Source organism: Pteropus medius, unplaced genomic scaffold (assembly GCF_902729225.1).
Source record: "Pteropus medius unplaced genomic scaffold, Ma_sr-lr_union100, whole genome shotgun sequence".
Classification (NCBI taxonomy): Eukaryota; Metazoa; Chordata; class Mammalia; order Chiroptera; family Pteropodidae; genus Pteropus; species Pteropus medius.
Window position 1 is genome coordinate 15,679,841 of NW_024349798.1, and position 17,815 is coordinate 15,697,655.

General features: G+C 45.1%; 1 protein-coding gene, 1 long non-coding RNA gene and 1 pseudogene across 3 annotated transcripts; 1 reads left to right on the forward strand and 2 right to left on the reverse strand.

Moving 5' to 3' along the window:
- Positions 1-8,444: 8,444 nt before the first annotated feature.
- On the reverse strand, positions 8,445-14,655 carry RPS15A (ribosomal protein S15a). Of its 2 annotated transcripts, none has more exons than XM_039885436.1 (5): positions 14,518-14,655; positions 13,392-13,529; positions 12,720-12,799; positions 9,891-9,976; positions 8,445-8,578 (listed from the first exon to the last, which is right to left on the reverse strand). In XM_039885436.1, the coding sequence occupies exons 2-5, from the start codon at positions 13,522-13,524 to the stop codon at positions 8,485-8,487; spliced, it is 393 nt and encodes a 130-aa protein (XP_039741370.1). In that variant the 5' UTR covers positions 13,525-13,529; positions 14,518-14,655; the 3' UTR covers positions 8,445-8,484. The 2 variants fall into 2 exon arrangements, with proteins under 2 accessions (XP_039741370.1, XP_039741371.1); XM_039885437.1 differs by lacking the exon at positions 14,518-14,655 and adding an exon at positions 14,067-14,089.
- On the reverse strand, positions 9,735-9,853 carry LOC120620599 (uncharacterized; annotated as a pseudogene).
- LOC120620444 (uncharacterized) lies at positions 14,652-17,811 on the forward strand. Its single transcript, XR_005657868.1, has 2 exons — positions 14,652-14,706; positions 17,145-17,811. It is a non-coding gene; the product is annotated as an uncharacterized LOC120620444 (long non-coding RNA).
- The last annotated feature ends 4 nt before the right edge of the window (positions 17,812-17,815 follow it).

The following is a 17,815-nucleotide window of genomic DNA, read 5'->3' on the forward strand; positions in this document are numbered from 1 at the left end:
AACTAGTTGACCATAGATGTATATTTCTAGACTTTCATACTATTGATCTGTTTGTGTTTATTCCTTCTGGGACTCCCATTATGGATGTCAGCATTCTTTCTGGTGTCCCACAGGTCTCTTATGCCCTGTTCATTTTTCTTTATTCTTTTCTGCTTCTCAGGCTGAATAATCGTGATTGACCTATCTTTAAGTTTACTGATTCTTCCTTCTGTCTGCAAATCTGCTTTTGAACCCCTCTAGTGAATTCTTCATTTCAGTTATTATATTCTTCAGCTCCAGAATTTGTTTTGGCTCCTTTTTTAAGTTCCTGTCTCTTTATTGATATTTTCCAGATGTCGAGACAATATTCTCCTGGTTTCTTCAGTTCTCTGTCTGTGGTTTCCTCTAGCTCTTTGGATATTTAAAACAGTTGATTTAAAGTCTTTGTCTAGTAAGTCCAATACCTGGGCTGACACTTGGGCAGTTTCTATTAATTTCTTTTTTTCCTCCATGAATGGCCATGATTTCTTCTTGGCATGGCTTATGGTTTATTTTATTAAGAGTATTAGATATTTTGAATATGTGGCAACTCTGGAAGTCAGATTTTCCTTCCTCTCCAGGGTTTGTTGTTACTGCCTATTGTGGGTTGCTGTTGTTTGCATGTTTAGTGACTGTTTTTGTAAGACCTATAGTCTTTGCCACTGAAATCTGCATTCCTATAGCTTATTGGACAGCTGGTATTTTGACAGAATGGCCTTAAATGTCTGGAGCCAACAAAAGAAATAAAGAATTATTTTTGAAGGAAAAAAGAAAAATACTTTCCCGGTCTTTGTAAATTGGATCTGTATCAGGGCACTGCCTGAACACTCAGGCTGTTGACGATTCTGCCTTAGCCTCACTTCCTACTTACAGAGCCTGAAAGGCAGCAAGAGATGAAAGCTTAGTCTTCTCGAATCTTTTCTGAGTATGTGTCTCACTCATGGCTTGATGTGGCTTTCTCGATTCCCTGGCATACATGGAAGCTTTGAAAAGCTCTAGTCCCAGGCATTTCTCTTTTCCAATCTTTTCTTTCCCAGGCTTCCTGGTCTATTACTTGTCCAAGTGTCCCTTGCCCCACATGACTGAGGCCAGCAGCCGTGCCTATAAATGCTTGCAGCAAAACCCACCTTGAAAGCTACCCAGCCCTGGAAATGCCCTGAATGAACAGGAAGCCTTTCCACCTGTCCTTGAGAAAGCCACCAGACAGGCTGGCATCCACTACCACAGTTCTGTGGAAGTAAGTTACTTATAGCTCCTTCTGGCACTAGGAACCGACACCAGAAGTCTGGGCCACCATCCTCAAGGCCACGGAGCGTGCAGAATGGCAGGTTCGCAGTTTAAAATGCCACAGCGCTCTTACCATAAACCAGTGTTTTCTCTCTTCACCAAGCTTTCCTTCGGTGCTTGTTTTTGACTAGATTCCGGAGTTCTTCAAAAGCTGATTCTGGGGTTTTGCCAGCTCATTAGTTGTTTTGGGGGAGGGATGGCACCCTTGATTTCCCTAGTCCATCCTTCTTGGTGGCCCCACACCTTCTGAGCACTCTGTGAGGAAATTCCTGTTTCCTCGGTAGTAGCCCAGGACTCGTTTTCCCAGCCTCCCTTGCAGCCAGTAGTGCGCTGAGAGCCTAGCGTCTTAGGTATTTTTTTGGTGTGCTGAGAGAACAGAAGTGTGCTCTTGCTTCCCGGGATCACATGCTTAGCACTGGTTCGGCATGATCTGTAATCCTAAACGACCCACTTTATAACACTGTTCAGGCCCCAAAGAATGTTCTCCTCACCTTTTGCCCTAAATTCTCTAAACAAAAGGCAGTTGTATCTGAATGGCACAAAGGTCTGTGGGTTCTGGCCTCCGCCAGTGCTGCAGACAGACACTGTTTCAGAGAAGAACATGAGTGTTGAAAACACTTAAGTGAGAGAAGGGACATATTAATTAACTTCTTAATTAACTTCTTCTCAAGTAGCATGCATGCAATTGAGTCGAACCAAACAAGTATCATTTTCCAGCAGTGCTGAGCATCCATTTTTCTGTTTCTCTTCATGTCCCTGATTGCTGTAGCTGAGGAACATCTTGCAATTTAAATAACTCTTATCACTCTCTAGACACAAGATGTGCGAAGTGATACCAATTCTTTGTACTAACTAGACTGACACAGAATATGAGAATTGCAAAAAGCTGTGTAACAAAAATATTACATTAATAAAGTTGTTTAAAATATTAAATTAAAAATTTTCAGCTTTAAACAACTGATTTAAAGCTGATATTCATTACTTATGTAACTTGTATTTTGTTACATAACTTTAATAAAGTTTTGAATATTTTAGAAAGCAACTTTATTTTTTTAACTTAAAATTTATTTCTACTTTCACTTATATTTTCTATAAAAATATGTTCAAATTTTTATATTTTGAAATATTACTTATATTTTTTGTCCTCTGGATTATTGCCAGTACAACTTCATTATGCAAAAATTGTCATCATAACATTTAGTGATTCCATGGAAATAAAGTCAAGAGAAATAAATTTTATGGGTAATAGATGTTAAAAATTATAAATATCCGTTTTCTCATCCAAATACTGCTGTCCCATTAACCTGCTCAGATATAATTACAGTTTTGATACTTTGCCAACTTCGTCATATAAAACCAGATTTGTTTAGTGTTTTGTTGTTGTTCTGAAGTTGTCAGGTAGGAAAATATTTCACTAAACATATTTTACTCAACAGCTTGTTAGCTTGATTGATAACTTTTAAATATATAGGTATATGGTGCACAGGCACTGTTTGCCTGCAGTTGGGGTGTGAACCTTTGATCCCAGAGGGCAGTGCTTCTGGGTGACTTTGCCCGGCAGAGGAACTTGGCAATGCCTGGAGACGCTTTTGGTTGTCTCAACTGGCATCTAGTATGGGGAGGCTAAGAATGTCGCTAAACACCCTGCAGTGCACAGGACAGTCCCCCATCCCCATAAAGAGTTAGTCTACCCAAAATGTCAGCAGTGCCAAGGTTAGTCTAGTAAGGGCGATAGAGAAACCTCACACCTCCAAAAATGGCAGGGGCAAAGAACTCAGGAGCATGTTAGGGACATGGATCAGGGGGTGTGGTGTCTAGAGACCCGGCTACAGCAGAGTCCTCCTACGGAGCGGGCCAGAGGGACAGCGGAGATACCATCACTAGCTGCAGAGCCCCCAAACGAATTCTCTGGCCCTTCCAGTCTGCTATCTTACAACTTCCAGTAAGTCGGACTGACTAGAGTGGTGTCTGTGATTTGCAACTGAGAACAGTGACTGATAAAGCAGACAAGACCAACGTCCCGGCCCCCACTTGACAGATGACGAGACTGATCCCCAAGAAGTCCCAGAGCAGATCAGTGAAAGAGTTGGAAGCGCTGTTAGTTTGCAAGCGACCAGAATTCAGCTCAAAACCAGTAAATTTAAGTTTACCTTTATTAATTTTAAACTTAACTAAGTTTAAGTTTAGCTCGAGGGTCACTCCCCGCTCACAGAACACAAACATGGGAAGGTGGGGGTGCGGCCGCACCTCAGGAACGACTGGCAGCCAGGTTCGCACGCCACGAGGACCCGGTCCATCTCTTCTGCGCTGCTCACAGGCGTTCTTCTTATCACCCGGACTGGCTTTTTCCACACGGCAGAAACTGTGACAATTAATAGCGCTCGAGGATCTTATCTTACAATCTCCACCACTTTAAAGGGACGAACCTCACATCTCCCAAGTCCCAAACGCCCTGTCTTCATCGTGGTTAGAAGCAGGTGCTCTGCTCAAGAAACGAGCGTCTGTCAGAGGGCTGAGAGGTGGGGCTGTTTAAGACTCACGTGGACGCACGGAAGGAAAACCAAAGGTGACGGGAAAGCCACACGTAGATAGTCTCCTGGCATCCGCTCAAAGAAGGCCCAATCCCTTTGTTATTCCACGGCCCACCCTCTTCCTTTCTGTAACAAGCCCGTACTAATTTCAGAGCTCGCTCTAAGCACGTCTATCAGTAGATTAGTAACAGACCCGAACTGACAGGTGATTTCTTCTTCTTCCTACACTCCCACTGCTGGATGGCTGGATCTCTGCATTGTCGCCCTCTGCCCCAGACTAACGGAGCAGTCACTGTGGCACAGCGTCCCATCGCCATGGCAGAAAGACAAGAGGCAGACCTCACGCCACCCACTACATGCTCCAGCCTGGAAGTAACACACCACTTCTCACAGCTCACTCATTGGCCAGAATTAGTCATGTGGAAAGCTCCCCCTTGGCTGGGGGCAGAACCTGAGTATTTTGCAAGCAGTTCCAATGTAATGACCACTCCAGCACTTCACAATCATTATACTGAATCTTCACAGCTACTACAGGAAGTGTAACTATTTTCTCTATAAGAAAGATGAGGAAACTGACACATAGAGAAGCAAGATAACTGGCCCAAGATCGCACGGCGAGTAACTAAAAAGGCCAGCATTTGATTCCAAAGTCCATTCTTTTAGCCATATTTATTTACTTGGCTTATCTTCTGTGTGCCCTTCCGCACTTCTACTGCCCGTTAGATGACATAACATAAAAAGGGGGGGAACTGGGTTCCATGACAGTGACCTTGAACTGAATCCTGCCCACATCTCACTCTACTCCATGCTGCCCAGAGACTTACTTTGGGGTCCATGGAATTCTGTGGACTCAACACTAGAGCACAGGCACTGGACAGGATTCCACTTTAAAAAGCTAGCTCTCCCATCATGAGGGTCGGGCATGATTTTTTTTAAAGATGTCAATGTCCCTTTCAATAGGCTAGATGTGCTGTGGATAGAGATGAGTGACAGGTTCCTGCTGTGGAGGACTCAGTCTGTCAGAGATTAACAGGCTCCAAAAAGGAGATAGACTAGATGTTTCTGCACCCTTGTAGCCCGAGTGCCTGGACATAGTAAACACCAGCTACGCGGAGGACAAGAAAGCACGACAGAGCACGGGAAGGGCCGGAAAGCGGGCAGGCTACGGTTTAAACGCACGGACATCCTGACTGCCACTTCCTTCCCAGCTCCGTGCTTCACTTTTTTCACCTAGAAAATGAGGTAATAATAGTAGCCATGACTTAAAATTAATATTATATGAAATAATATATGGAAAGCTCCTAGTTCTATGCCTGGCGTAAACATTCAACAAGCACTAAAAACCATTATGCCTTAAGGAATTCATATGTTTAGGAAAAAAAATAAAGTGTAACACATGTCCCTTTGAAGATTTATGGTATAAGTGACATTTAAGCTGGCTCTTGGGAACACCTCTGAGGAAGAAAAGGCACTCCAGGTAGGGTGAGCCGTAAGCAAAAGCTCAGAGGTCAGGCACATGTGGGTCCATTTAGGATTTAGGATTGACAGGCTGTTTTGGGAAGCAGTGAATTAAGACTAGAAAGCCAAGTGGGAATCAGATTTTGCCTTCGGGGTCAAGAGAGGAAAGCAAACTTCCTGGCCTGGAGTGAGGGAGGTCATCTTAGATGCTGGCTGACCAAGAAAGGCTGTGACTCTGCCTGGCCCAGAAAACTGAGTGCTCTTTAACTAGCACTGTCACCCGAGACACCAGTCACCAGGAGGTAAGGCAAAACAGCCTCCAAATACCCATGTGCTGCTAAAATGTGGAGGATGTCCTCATCAGTGGTTTGAAGTAGTCCCTTCAGCCTCTGATCGAGCTCTATGCTCTGTAGAATGCTCTCCAGAAAAACGCATGGGCATCAATTTTGTGTTTTCAGAAAGTTCATCGTTGCCCTGATATCTATCTATAGATTCTAGGCCAAGAATCCAGGGTCAGGGTAAGCACTGACCCCCTTTCAACGCGGTGACTCCAAGTACATCTGGTGGGCCCAGATGATCCAGATGCTATCACCCCTCCCTACCCCACCCCCTGGCCTGCGGCAGTATGTGAGGTTAGGCCGGGTTCATACCACAGAAAGGACTACTGGCCTCTGAGACAAGCTCTCCTGCCAGCAGGAACCTAAACTGTCTCCAGACCAGCCCTAGGTCATGCTGGAATTCTACGAGCTAGTTCTCAGAAACACGGATAAGACCATCTGCTTCCTCATTAACACCAAGAACACGTGCTATTAAATCCATCAACTGGTCGCCCACTTCCCTACCCAGATTTTTTCCCATCCCCGACCACTTCGAAGGCCACAGGATCCCCACTAAATATTGATGGCAGATGGGGCCATTCTCTCGCCCTATTTTAGTATTTGTAGCCAGTGCCCAGTAAGATGATTCAGTCAAATCAACACGTGCTTGCTAAGGCAGGTGTCAGGTTAGGGGCCCGATACACAACAGTAGAAACATGGCCCGACCCCCCAGTTTACAATCTTGGCCTTAAGCCAAACCATCAACGATCAGCTCTGAGGATGCTTCTGGACTCACTTAACCTCTGTGCCTGACAAATACAACTGCAGACATGGCTGTCAGGTAACTAACTACATTCTAACTACATTTAAGATAACCTCTAACCTCATCTTTCCCTCGACAACTCTTGAGGTAGGTTTTCCATTATCCCCATTATACAGAGGAGGAACCATGGCTATTAAAAGCAGACCTCAAATCTGGTCTATTGAAAACCATCCTCCAAACATGTTCTCACAGCCTTCCAAACACATGCCCCTAACCCAGACCTGTCTCAACTCGCTTACTTCTAACACTTAAGCATGTGTTAGAACGGGGCATCGCTTGCCTCCACTCTGGGGCCGGTCTGGGCGTTCCCTGCCACTCCCCGCATCTTACAGTAGGGTGCCCTTTCAGGAAGTTGAGTTGTTGAGGGCTGGCCACGCCCCAGGCCCTGGGCCGTTTTACATGCTCTCATTTAGTGATCCTGAGGTAGGTTCCCCCTTCCTACAGAACAAGGAGGCTCACAGTAGTCCCTAGCCAGAAATTTCACCTTAAAACAGCGGTCCCCAACCTTTTTGGCACCTGGGACTGTTGCTATCAGCCTGATGATGGTGACGGTGGTGATGCTAGTGCTGGGGAACAGCTGCAAATACAGATGAAGCTTCGCTCACTCTCACCACTCACCTCCTGCTATGTGGCCCGGTTCCTAACAGGCCATGGACTGGTACCAGTCTGCGGCCCAGGGGTTGGGGACCCCTGCCTTAAGGCATTCAACACCCCCACCCAGGCTGAGATTCTCAAGTGTTTACTGAGAAGTGCTTGAGTCACCCTTAAGGATAGTTAGCAAAACAATTCTAATGGTAACAGTGCAATGTACCCTTTTCTGAAGATAAAAAAAGAACCCAAATCTATACATCAAAGATGTTAGCAGCCAACATCCTCCTAGGTCTGCTGCGTTGTCATCAGGCCTGTAATCTTTCTACGGTGGCCCACAACTAGAAGACAATTAAAGAGTAGCTGCTGTCCTTTTCTGTAAGGCTGAGCTGCCCCCTTCATCCCACTCCCGGTGACAGGCCAACTACACATGACTAGGTGCACAGCGCCCCAAGTTCTCCTTGGCCAGACCCACAGACCTATCAAAACTCTAGTCAGCCTGTGCTGTCCAATACAGAACACCAGCCACATGTGGTTATTAAAAATGGCTAGTCCAAATTAGGGTGTGCTTTAAGTGTAAATAATGTACAATAAATGCTTTCAGACATTAAATTCCATTCATTTTTCATACCAATTACATGTTAAAATTTCAACATTTTGAACATGGTACGTTATTTAAAAAAATCAATCCCAACTATCTTAAATGTGGCTACTAGGAAGTGTAATTACACATGTGGCTCTTGTCACATCTGTACTGGACAGCACTGCTCTTAGGAAGGGTGAGTGGAGCCCTGGTATATTATTTCACAGGAGCCACCCTGCCCTCTTTGGCAGCTGAACTCTTCTTTATAAGAATTTCCCAGGTAAAATGGTCTAGTGAATAAAGACATCTCAACTCCAGGAACACACTGCAACCGGTTTACAGTGAAACTAGTTTTTAAGATGTTTCATTTTTTAAAAATGACATTTTACAAACACATATTGCTAAAATCTTGACATGCCATCCAAATTTACTTTGAGATGAGTCTCGGTGAGCCATGGGCTCTAGCCGTCTGCTCCCTGCCTGCTTCCGTATGAGCGCTTACACAACTGACTAACTGTGCCCTGTCTTTAGGGCAGTTACCAAGTGCCTGAAATGTGCACTGTCAAGCTAAAAACAGGAAAGCCACCCACTCTTTCCAGGGTTAACATAAGACCTCAGAAGGACAGGCTTCCCCACCTGGACCCCAACCCAGATTCGACCGTCCTGGGCGACACTCTCCTCTGCGGAGCCATGAGCATGATGGCTTCAGTTATCACAAGTCAAGACTTTCTTGTTCACTTCAGGGACACGGCTTTCGCCAATTAACGCAAAGGCTGCACTGCCGCAGACGCTCTCGCTACTCTGCTGTCAAGTTCAAAACGACCGAGCGAAGCACCAGAGTCCATTGAGGCATTTTATTTGAACAAATGTATTACATCCCTAGAAAAAGAATCCCAGGATTTTCCCTCCTGTGTGTTTTCGTCTTGCTTCTTCATGGTCCATGATGCCCGCTGAAGTTGTCAGTACAATGAAACTATGGAGAGTTAAAAAAAAATGCCGGTGAGTTTTTCCTAAATAGTTCAACACAGAGCCACTTTCTGGTACAGAAAAACACCAACATTCATCATGCTTAAGATGCCTTCCCTAACAGACAGAGACTAACAAACACTGCCTACACAAGCTGGCAGTGCACGGGCATGGCTTCTGGAACCGAAAGACTCAAATCCAGAGACCTCGGCTACACACATTCATACAGCCCTCCCCTGGGCTGACACTGAGAAACGATGCTATTAAGCTTAATGGAAACAAAGACTGGACTCTTCTATCTTCAAAATGGCACTTTCTGCTCTCATGCAAGGAGACATGGAGCTTAAAGCATGACAGAACTGTTTCTGCCACTTTATGTCTACTCAGAGGCAAGCTGCTGTACAGAGGGTCGGTTGGACAGTGGGAGCTCCACCTGGCCTGGTTCTCAGGGTTACAATAGGGTGAAGTTAAGACACATATGTGGAATGCCAACTGTGAGGCAATAAAATTATTATCATACTGAAAATCAGCAATGACTCACTCAAAACACTATATACAGTAACCATGAAGTGGGAGTAAATCCAACCACATCACCAACATGATGGGGGGCTTACATTCCTAACCACAAAGTGCTTTACCAGAATTAAATCAGGTAACATAACTTATAAGAGTGCTATTACCATTTTTATAGATTTTAAGAAATCAAGGCTATCACTTGCCCAAGGCCTCACAGCTTTAAAATAAGAAAACAAGGATTTGAACTCAGTCTTACAAAGAATCAAGATTTTCAAACTGAGTTTCCCAAAAGGCCTAGGGTTCCTAAGTGATTCTGGCCACAGGAGGGGATCATATCGAACATGTAAGATGAGCAATATGCACTGAACCCAAAGAGACACTAAGGGGACACAAATCTGCCTCAGCCTCAGCTCTCACATGCCCCTCAGAATCTGAAGCCTAACACAAGCTAATCCTTGAGTCAAGCTGGTTGGGAATGGAGACAATTACTACTGCTGTCAACAAAAAACCCAAAATTCAGCTCGAGTCAAAGTGTATCACAGCAATCCTTAGCATTGACTTATTTTATTTTGTTTTTAGGCGAGGCAACCCTTGGTTGACCTCACAGGTTACAAGAACATTATCAACTTACAATCCCTTATTTTTTACACCTACAGCACCTGGTCTTCCTAGGTGGTCTCCCATCCAAGTACTAACCAGGCCCGAATCTGCTTAGCTTCCGAGATCAGACGGGATCGGGCTTGTTCAGGGTAGCTTGACCATAGACAGCATTAACTTGCTTTCAATGAGGAAAAGTAACTCACCCAAACTGACGGGACGGGAGCAAGTTGTTCTGCCATTTTTCTAGATCTTTGAGTTGCACGTCGAACCTGGGGCTGATCACTCCACACTGTAAAAGCACAACAGAAAACTGTTCATACTTCACCAACAACAGATAAACGGAATAACACAAAACAGCATTTATAATCACTTAATATCATGTAAACCAACCAACTCAACATAAGCAAAGTCAATAAAAGAGGTGGAACACAAGGCAATGCGTGTCATGTCAGGTCCCCAGTGTGCATCCCTATGGGCTGCAGAGCTGTCCCAGAACTAAGTCTCAGACAAATAAAATTGCAAACTTTTTTTATATAGTAAAGCTGAAATGAATGCGTAGGGTCTAAAATCTTTCACCTATAAACTAAAAATGTACATTATCAGAATTTCTAAGAAACAAGCTCCACAGGCACTAAACTAAAATCTAAGAACATAAGTCTATACCAATGACGTACAATAAACGTCTCTGAGGCGTGCTATCCCTACAACTCCAAATTTTTCCAAACTAACTTTCCAAAGTGGATGGGCAGCAGAAAGAGCAAAGTTCTTAACATTATCCCAGCTGTTTGCTACTGAAACACAGCAACACTGTCCTCCAAAGTGAATGCTCCCCAAGAGCCAAACCGCTGTGCTTCAATCACCCAAATCACTCACAGACAAATCCTAAACCCAGGCGAGCGCAAGCAAGCATCCACTAACGGCCGACAGTTTACCTATGGGCTCATGCTGCGTCTTTGACTAGATCAACCGGGTTTAGAAAATGGAGACTGAGGGGATCAAAAGCCTCTTTAATTAATTAAAGCTAAATGGGACCCCTCCTGCTCACATCGCTGCTCTAACAAATCGCTAGTACACTTAAAAAAGGCAATGCAGACAGGCTCCTGCTATTTACACACAAGAAACCACCATGTGAGAACACTCGGGATTAGCACCATCAAAGTGTAAACGCGAGGGGGCGGGGCACAACAGCAGGTAGCCGGTTTGTGCATATCCGCACAAGACAATCATTGAAAAAAATTCCACGACGTTTAACAGTAAACTAAAGGAGACTATGAGGTTAGAATGTATTCAAGTCTTTGGAGCAGTTACACCGCCCTATGCTGGGAGGCCCACTCAGGTTCTCTTTTCATGCCATTACCCTATCGGCTACGTCACCTGACCGCCAAGGGCAATCTCACACTGGATGGAAAAAAAATACAGCAACAGCAATAGAAAAACCAGTTCTCCAAGCAACCTATAGTGAAAGACCATTCTGAGGCTTCCACTACTCAGCACCCAAGCTTTTCATTCCAACAAAATACCTCTCGCTCAGCTAGAATTAAACCAGCATATCCTTCCCAAACCAGATGAAGCGTAAGAGGATGTGACCAAGAACAGAATGTCCTTAATTGAGCTATAGTTTTTAAATACTACCTTACTACCTAGCCCCATTACATATCCACACAGTTAAGGGTACATCCATCTCTTGCAAAGAAATTGAGGCAAAAATGAGGAAAACTAAAGTCAGAGAAACTGAAAACTTGAGCTTGTTTTGCCCAAAGTCAGAAACTAAGTGGCAGGGCCTGGATTTCAACTACCTCTTAGCCAGAATTTTTCAAACTAGTAGACCACAGAACAAGAATGCCACAAATGTGTTCCACTAGGGAAATGCTCTGTTCAAACTTATTTATGTACAGTGAATGTTCAAGAATCTGGTGCACAGCACTTCGACTTAGAGCTTTTCAAAAAAATGTTAAACACAATCTTCTGCAGGAGTTTTAAAATGTTCTATAAACTATCTACCGCCTCCCGTTGGTCACTACCTACCTGAGACCTTGAGCAGGACTCAGATCTTGAGACTTAAAAACAGGAAAACACACACACCCCCTTCTACTTCAGGAACACTGTGAGGGTTGGAGTGACAATTTGGGGGTTGGGATCTAATGGTTACTTACAACTGCAAGAAAACAAGACATACTCAGGTACCCTTGCAAACCTTTCGAATCTCTCATAAAGGCTTCATATTCAGTAGTTTTCATCTATCTATCCACCCACACGTGGGCAACTTCACTCTACAGGAAAGCAACTTTGTAAAACAGACATTGCGGGACCTGGAAATAACCTTACTAATCAATCTGGCCACTGCCGCTAACCACGACTCTTTCCTGGGCCTGTTTTCCCCACACTTTTGCAGGCTACAGGATCTAAGACTCATTGCAAATCTGAGAGCTACAAATCCGAACACAGAAAGCAGGGTAGCAGCTCAGGGTCCCTAGCTAGCTTACAGACACCTACCCCCAAAACACTCAGTCAGACCACAGTCAAAAGGATCAAAGAGATCCACAGGGTCATGCTGACAAGTCAAACGACAAGGGAACACAGACCTTGAAGATACATGTACTATCTTTGTCAGCAGAAACAGAAGTATCAGTATTGTCATAAAAACCCAGTGTTCAAAAAACCCAACACACGATCACCAAAAAAAGGTCAGTCAAGAGTTATTTACACTGAAAGCATCAGTGGCCTTTGCCACCGAACTTCGAGCCACTGAGGCCGGCAAGTGTTATCACCGAAGACTCAAATACCAGTACCACCAGTCAGGTACCAACCCTCTCGCACCTCCTTCAGACAGCTCAGCCTCCAAACACTAACAATTCTAAAGCAAATACAACACTGGAGAACACATGAAGTAAAATGGGACAAAAATGATTTTAATCAATTCCTAAAGTGTTTTCACCTAAGTAAAGCACACCATCACCATTTGCTCTTATAACAGTAATTATATGTTAACGTGGTGAGTTAATTCTTAAATGTGGAAGATAATGAATTCTTACCTTGTTTAACCTGCCTGTGAGGTTCACAACAATTTTCCCAGCTCTGTGATCATCGATGATTTCAAATTCGCCAATGTAACCTACGGAACATAACTGACTGTATTAAATGGCAAACAGCAATTTGACAGACCTGAATATTTATGCTCCTCTAGTACTCCTACTTTTTGCCCACTATATTCTTTTCCCTCATGTCAGTGACTGTTTTTAAGCCGTTTAGGGAAAGACAGATTACTCTATAACAAAACTAATGTTTACAGCCTAATATTTACTATTTAGGGGGCAACACCCAAAACCACATACCCTGCAATTCTACGGAGGGGATTATTATGCCTTTGCCCCTTCACAGCTTCCCACTCCCAAAGTAGAAGATATCCTTAGAAGAACTCGGGAGCCCAATGACATGTCGCAGATGCAATACTGCACAAAGGCCATTTTAACTCCCCGCTAGCAAAGCAACAGTCACAAACTTCATTCTTCAACAGTCCTAACCTCCTCGGTGTTTCCTGAACAGCATCATTTGCCCAGACTATCCCGCCCACAGCAAGTCAACTGCATCGGCTCCCAGGTAGCATGACACCTTGCTCCTCCATGCTCCCAGTCCTCTTAACCCCCTTAATTTCTACAGGACCAATTCCTTGAATATTTTTACATCAGAATGTAAAACACACTCACCATGCTTCATCATCACAGTCAGAAACCGGACGATGACTTTGGAGCACGGCCTAATGAGAACCTGGCGTTTGCCTCTCTTTTCAGCATTGTTGATGCTCTTGAGGGCGTCGGCCAGGACGTTCATGCGCACCATTATGGCTGTTCCGGGAAGACAGGACAAGGCTTTACCGTCATTGTCAACAGGCACCCCATCGTTCCACTATGAGAACACATCTTTTTTTTCTGCCTCTGTCATCGCGAAGTTTTCCCATCTCTAAGCACACTGGTCCCCCCAGTATCCCCAGCTACCAAAACAAAAATATCAGCTACGGTCTGTCAGTTATCAGAACGGGAGCCGTGTCGGCGACGTTTCGCAAACGTCTGAAAATCCAGCAGCAACTGTACTATATTAACATGGTCCTTCGACCCAACTAACTCAACGTCAGCCTTGTCCGAATATCCGAAAGAGTAACTGTCACCTAACACCCAAAACTACTAAATCGCCCGTCTTTGCGCTAAGATTGTATCCAATAGCAAGTGCACAACAGTGGCAAATAAACATTTTACGTGCGCCGGAACAGACCAGCCCAACGGGCACGAACTGCAAGACACTGTGATAGTCTGAAAAGTTCTGAACGTTAAGGGTTCAGCCCAGAGCAGGCTCCGGACGCCGACAGCCGAGAGCCAGGAGCCGACCTGCTTCCTCTCGCCCTATAGTGCATGAGGGGAGAGCCCGGAGCACGAAGATGCAGGTTAGGTCCGAGCAATCCGCCACGCCAGGCCGAGCGTCCGCAGCAACGGGAAGCTGCACGGCCCTCGGCGCCCACCGTCCCCGATGCCGCCCGCCGCCAAGGCGCTGCCTTAGCCACTACGGGAAGGTCCTGGCGCCGCCTCCCCGGGCGGTCGGAAGCTCTTGTTCCCGCTAGCGCTGCGGCCTGGGACCCAGAGGCCGGCCGGGCTCTCCAGGGTACGGAGCGTGGGGCGGCTGAGCATGACCCTCCCCTACGCCTGCCCAGGTCCCCGCAAGGCCAGTACGCCCGGCCCAGGCGGGCCCCGGCATCCTCTCAGAGCACAGAAGTCGAGTCTCAGACTGCAGGATGGCTCCGACAGCCGGATGATGCTGGATTCCTCAGAGAAAGCTACTCACCGGCACGGAAAGATGGCGGAAAGAGGACGGGAGGGGCGAGCACACGGAGTTATGGGAAGCGGACAAGCTATCGCGAGATTTTCAAAGTACCGCCAAAAAAAGAAAGATGCCGAGTGGAAGGAGGCGGGTAAAGGGGCGGAGCCTCTTCAGAGGTGAGCAATGGAGAGTCGATGGAATCGACCTTCCCAGGTAAGGCAGTAGTCGGAGGTTCGACTCCCTGTAAAAGTAAAAACTTGACAAGGGCCTAGGTGTTTGCCAATTTTTATTGCAATAGCTGTTCGTCATGTAGAATAAGCTTTGATACTTACGTTTTTGTAATATCTCTGGAAGGACCCACAGAAACCGGTCATTGCCCCTGAACCGGGATGGAAGACTTACTTGCTTTTCTCCCTATCAACTTTATTTTGTTGTTTTGAAACGTGTTTATATATTACATTTTCAAAGCAGTTAAAAATATTTTGTCTAATCGGTGGTTCTTCTTTGACTCCCTAAATCTTGGAAATTATTTACTCGGGCTCCAGAAGTTTCTTTCAAGTTCTGGGAAACACAATTTGGAAGAAAGCCACACATGTTTCAAAATAAACGGTCAGGATTCTGAGCCAGTGGCTTTTATCTGCTCTCCTGCACCCAGACAAGAACCGATTTGGATAAATTTCTTGTTATCTCTGAACTTTCCACAAATTTTAAACCGGGGTAAGAGTAATAATAATAATACCTGTCTCTAAAAGGTTATTGCGAGGGTCGAATGAAATAATGCTGACGTCTTTCACGTATAAATGCTTAGTACATTTTAGCGACAGAAAGACGGGGAGTTATAACTACTGCTTGAAGCCCGGGTGTCTAATCACCTGGAAGGGAACCGTGTGACCTGAGGCGAGTCACCTAACATCTGAAATATTTGCAAAAAACCTCCTGATCTTGTTGCTTCCACCTTTACCCTCCCCTCTACCATCCCTGTCTTATGGCAGCCAGAATGGCTGTTCAAAACTTAAATCAGTCAGATCATGCAGTCTCCAAGGGCTCCCATCACCCTCAGTCAAATCCGAATTCCTTACCGAGTTTCCGAGGCCCTCCCTGAAGTGCACACCTGCCTCCTTGCGCAACACACCAGGCGTCATCTCCCCTGGCTTGCTTTTTTCAGACACTCCAAGGATACTCCACTTGCTTTTCCCTGTCACCTGCATATCCTACCCCCACCCCCTCTCACCCTGTCGTTAGCCAGGCGGCTTATTCCCTGGCTTCCCACACACACATATCCAGCCTCCTCCTCGTTCCCCTCAAACCCAAAACCCTGCTGAATTTTTCTTAGCACTTACCCCCGGAAACATTGGAAGTGTATTTATTTTCTGTCCCCAATAAATTGCAAGCAAGCAGGGACTTAGTGCTGTTTGCCACCGCATTCACAGCTTCTAGAAGCTATCTAGCATATCGTCAGCCCATGATACCTATTTGGTGAATAAATGAATGGGCAGATCAGTTTCCCCATCTGTAAAATGGGGGTGATACTACCAATCGCTTGAAAATGCTGTGAGGATAAATGAAATAATCCATCAAAAAGAGATTAACATAAAACCTAGCAGAGTGAGTGCTCATTGACATTCCATACTAGTATAAAGCCTCTGCCCACGGCACCCTCACTTCTCAAGTCCTAAGTGAACCCCATGAAAACAAAGCTCCCAATTTGACTATCTCAGGGATATAGAATTCTCTGGTTAGATATACATTACAAAAGAACCATTTTCTTTTTAAATGAAAATTTCCTTGAAGAACCGGTTCCCCCTACAGGGTACATTTTGTTTACTAAAAATGTGGAGTTCACCTTAATCAGAGGGCCTTAGCAACGATGGGGAGTTAAGTGAAGAGCTTTATCGTAAATAGAAAAATAGCACCGTCTACTATCTCTCCATACACTTCATTCATTCATTGAACAAACTCGAAATATCACGTGCCAGGCATGCCATGTGGTGAGGGGACAAAAATCCGTTCCTGATCGTAAGGGAACTTAGAGGGGAGGGTAAAGATTGGAAGCAGTGAGTTGCAGATCCCAGGAAGATCACTAAGCTGGGCAATGTGCCATATGCTGGGAATTGCAGGTGGGCTGGGATGCTGCTCAAGCTTTCACAGAGGAAGCGCCATTTGATCTGTGTCCTGAAGGGCACTACCAGTTCATGACTGCCATTAAGTGCTTCCTGTAGACTAACTCACCGAACCCATAGAACCACCGATGCGATTACATAATGCCCCTATGAGAGCTAGACTGCTACCCGCATTTCACAAAGGAGAAAACTAGATAAAATCTTAAATGGACTCAGCCTTAAAAATGTGCTTGTTTTCAAAGTCAAAGCCAAATAAAGTGGTTACTTGTCTGAACTACTAGATAAATGACTTGGTAGGCTTTGGATCTAGGCCTGACGCCAAAACATTAGGAAAGGTGTGTGGGGGCGATAGATATTCTAGGCTTATGAAAGAGCTCGGAGGGCATGAGATAAAGATGGGTAATCTCAGAATGGCTAGGTTAGAATTGGGAAATAGGGTAGAGGAGTGGAAAATGGAACAGAGGGCCATGTGTAAACTGTCTTGATTGAGTTTGTGATTTATGCCGTAAGCAAACTGGAACCTGCCAACAGGGCTTCAGATGAGATTGATCGTGATCTAATTGTTAAAATGTGTGGCAACGTGTGGAGGATAAGCTGCTGGCATTAAATCACCTCTCCTAAAAACTCCCACGACCTTTCACGCTTCTTGGCTCCGCTAACTCCACATGGCCTCCTCTCGACATCTTGTGAATTCTGGGACGATAGGACCTCTGCTGGAGGTGTTGCCCAGGTAGGTGTTCGAAAGGGGCTTTTGCTGCTGCCGGAGCTGGCACAAGGGGAGCCAAGCTGGCCTGGGCAGAAAGGCAGCCGAAGGGATTGGCTGAATGGTGGGAGACCAGCATTTCAAAGTATTAGGCAAAGTATTAGACCTGTGGTGACTTTGGTCTGAGACTTCCCTTTTTTGCACATCACCAAACCCCCAGGAGGCTCCAAAGAAGGATCCAAATTGTTTTTTTGGAGAGGGTAGGGTAGGAGGAAACTCAATTTAATCTGATCGAATCTGTTCCCAGGACCCACTACGTATAGTGAGGCCCAATGATAAAACATCCAGTTTGAGCTCTAATTCTAAAATATGTTTAACCCATTTCCCCCTTAAGAAGTGCAGCTCGCTGCAAGCATTAATTTGACATGAACACACTCTTTGAGGCTGAAGCTAATCTGACCCATGTTCAATGTAAAAATAAAACATAAAAACGGTTCTT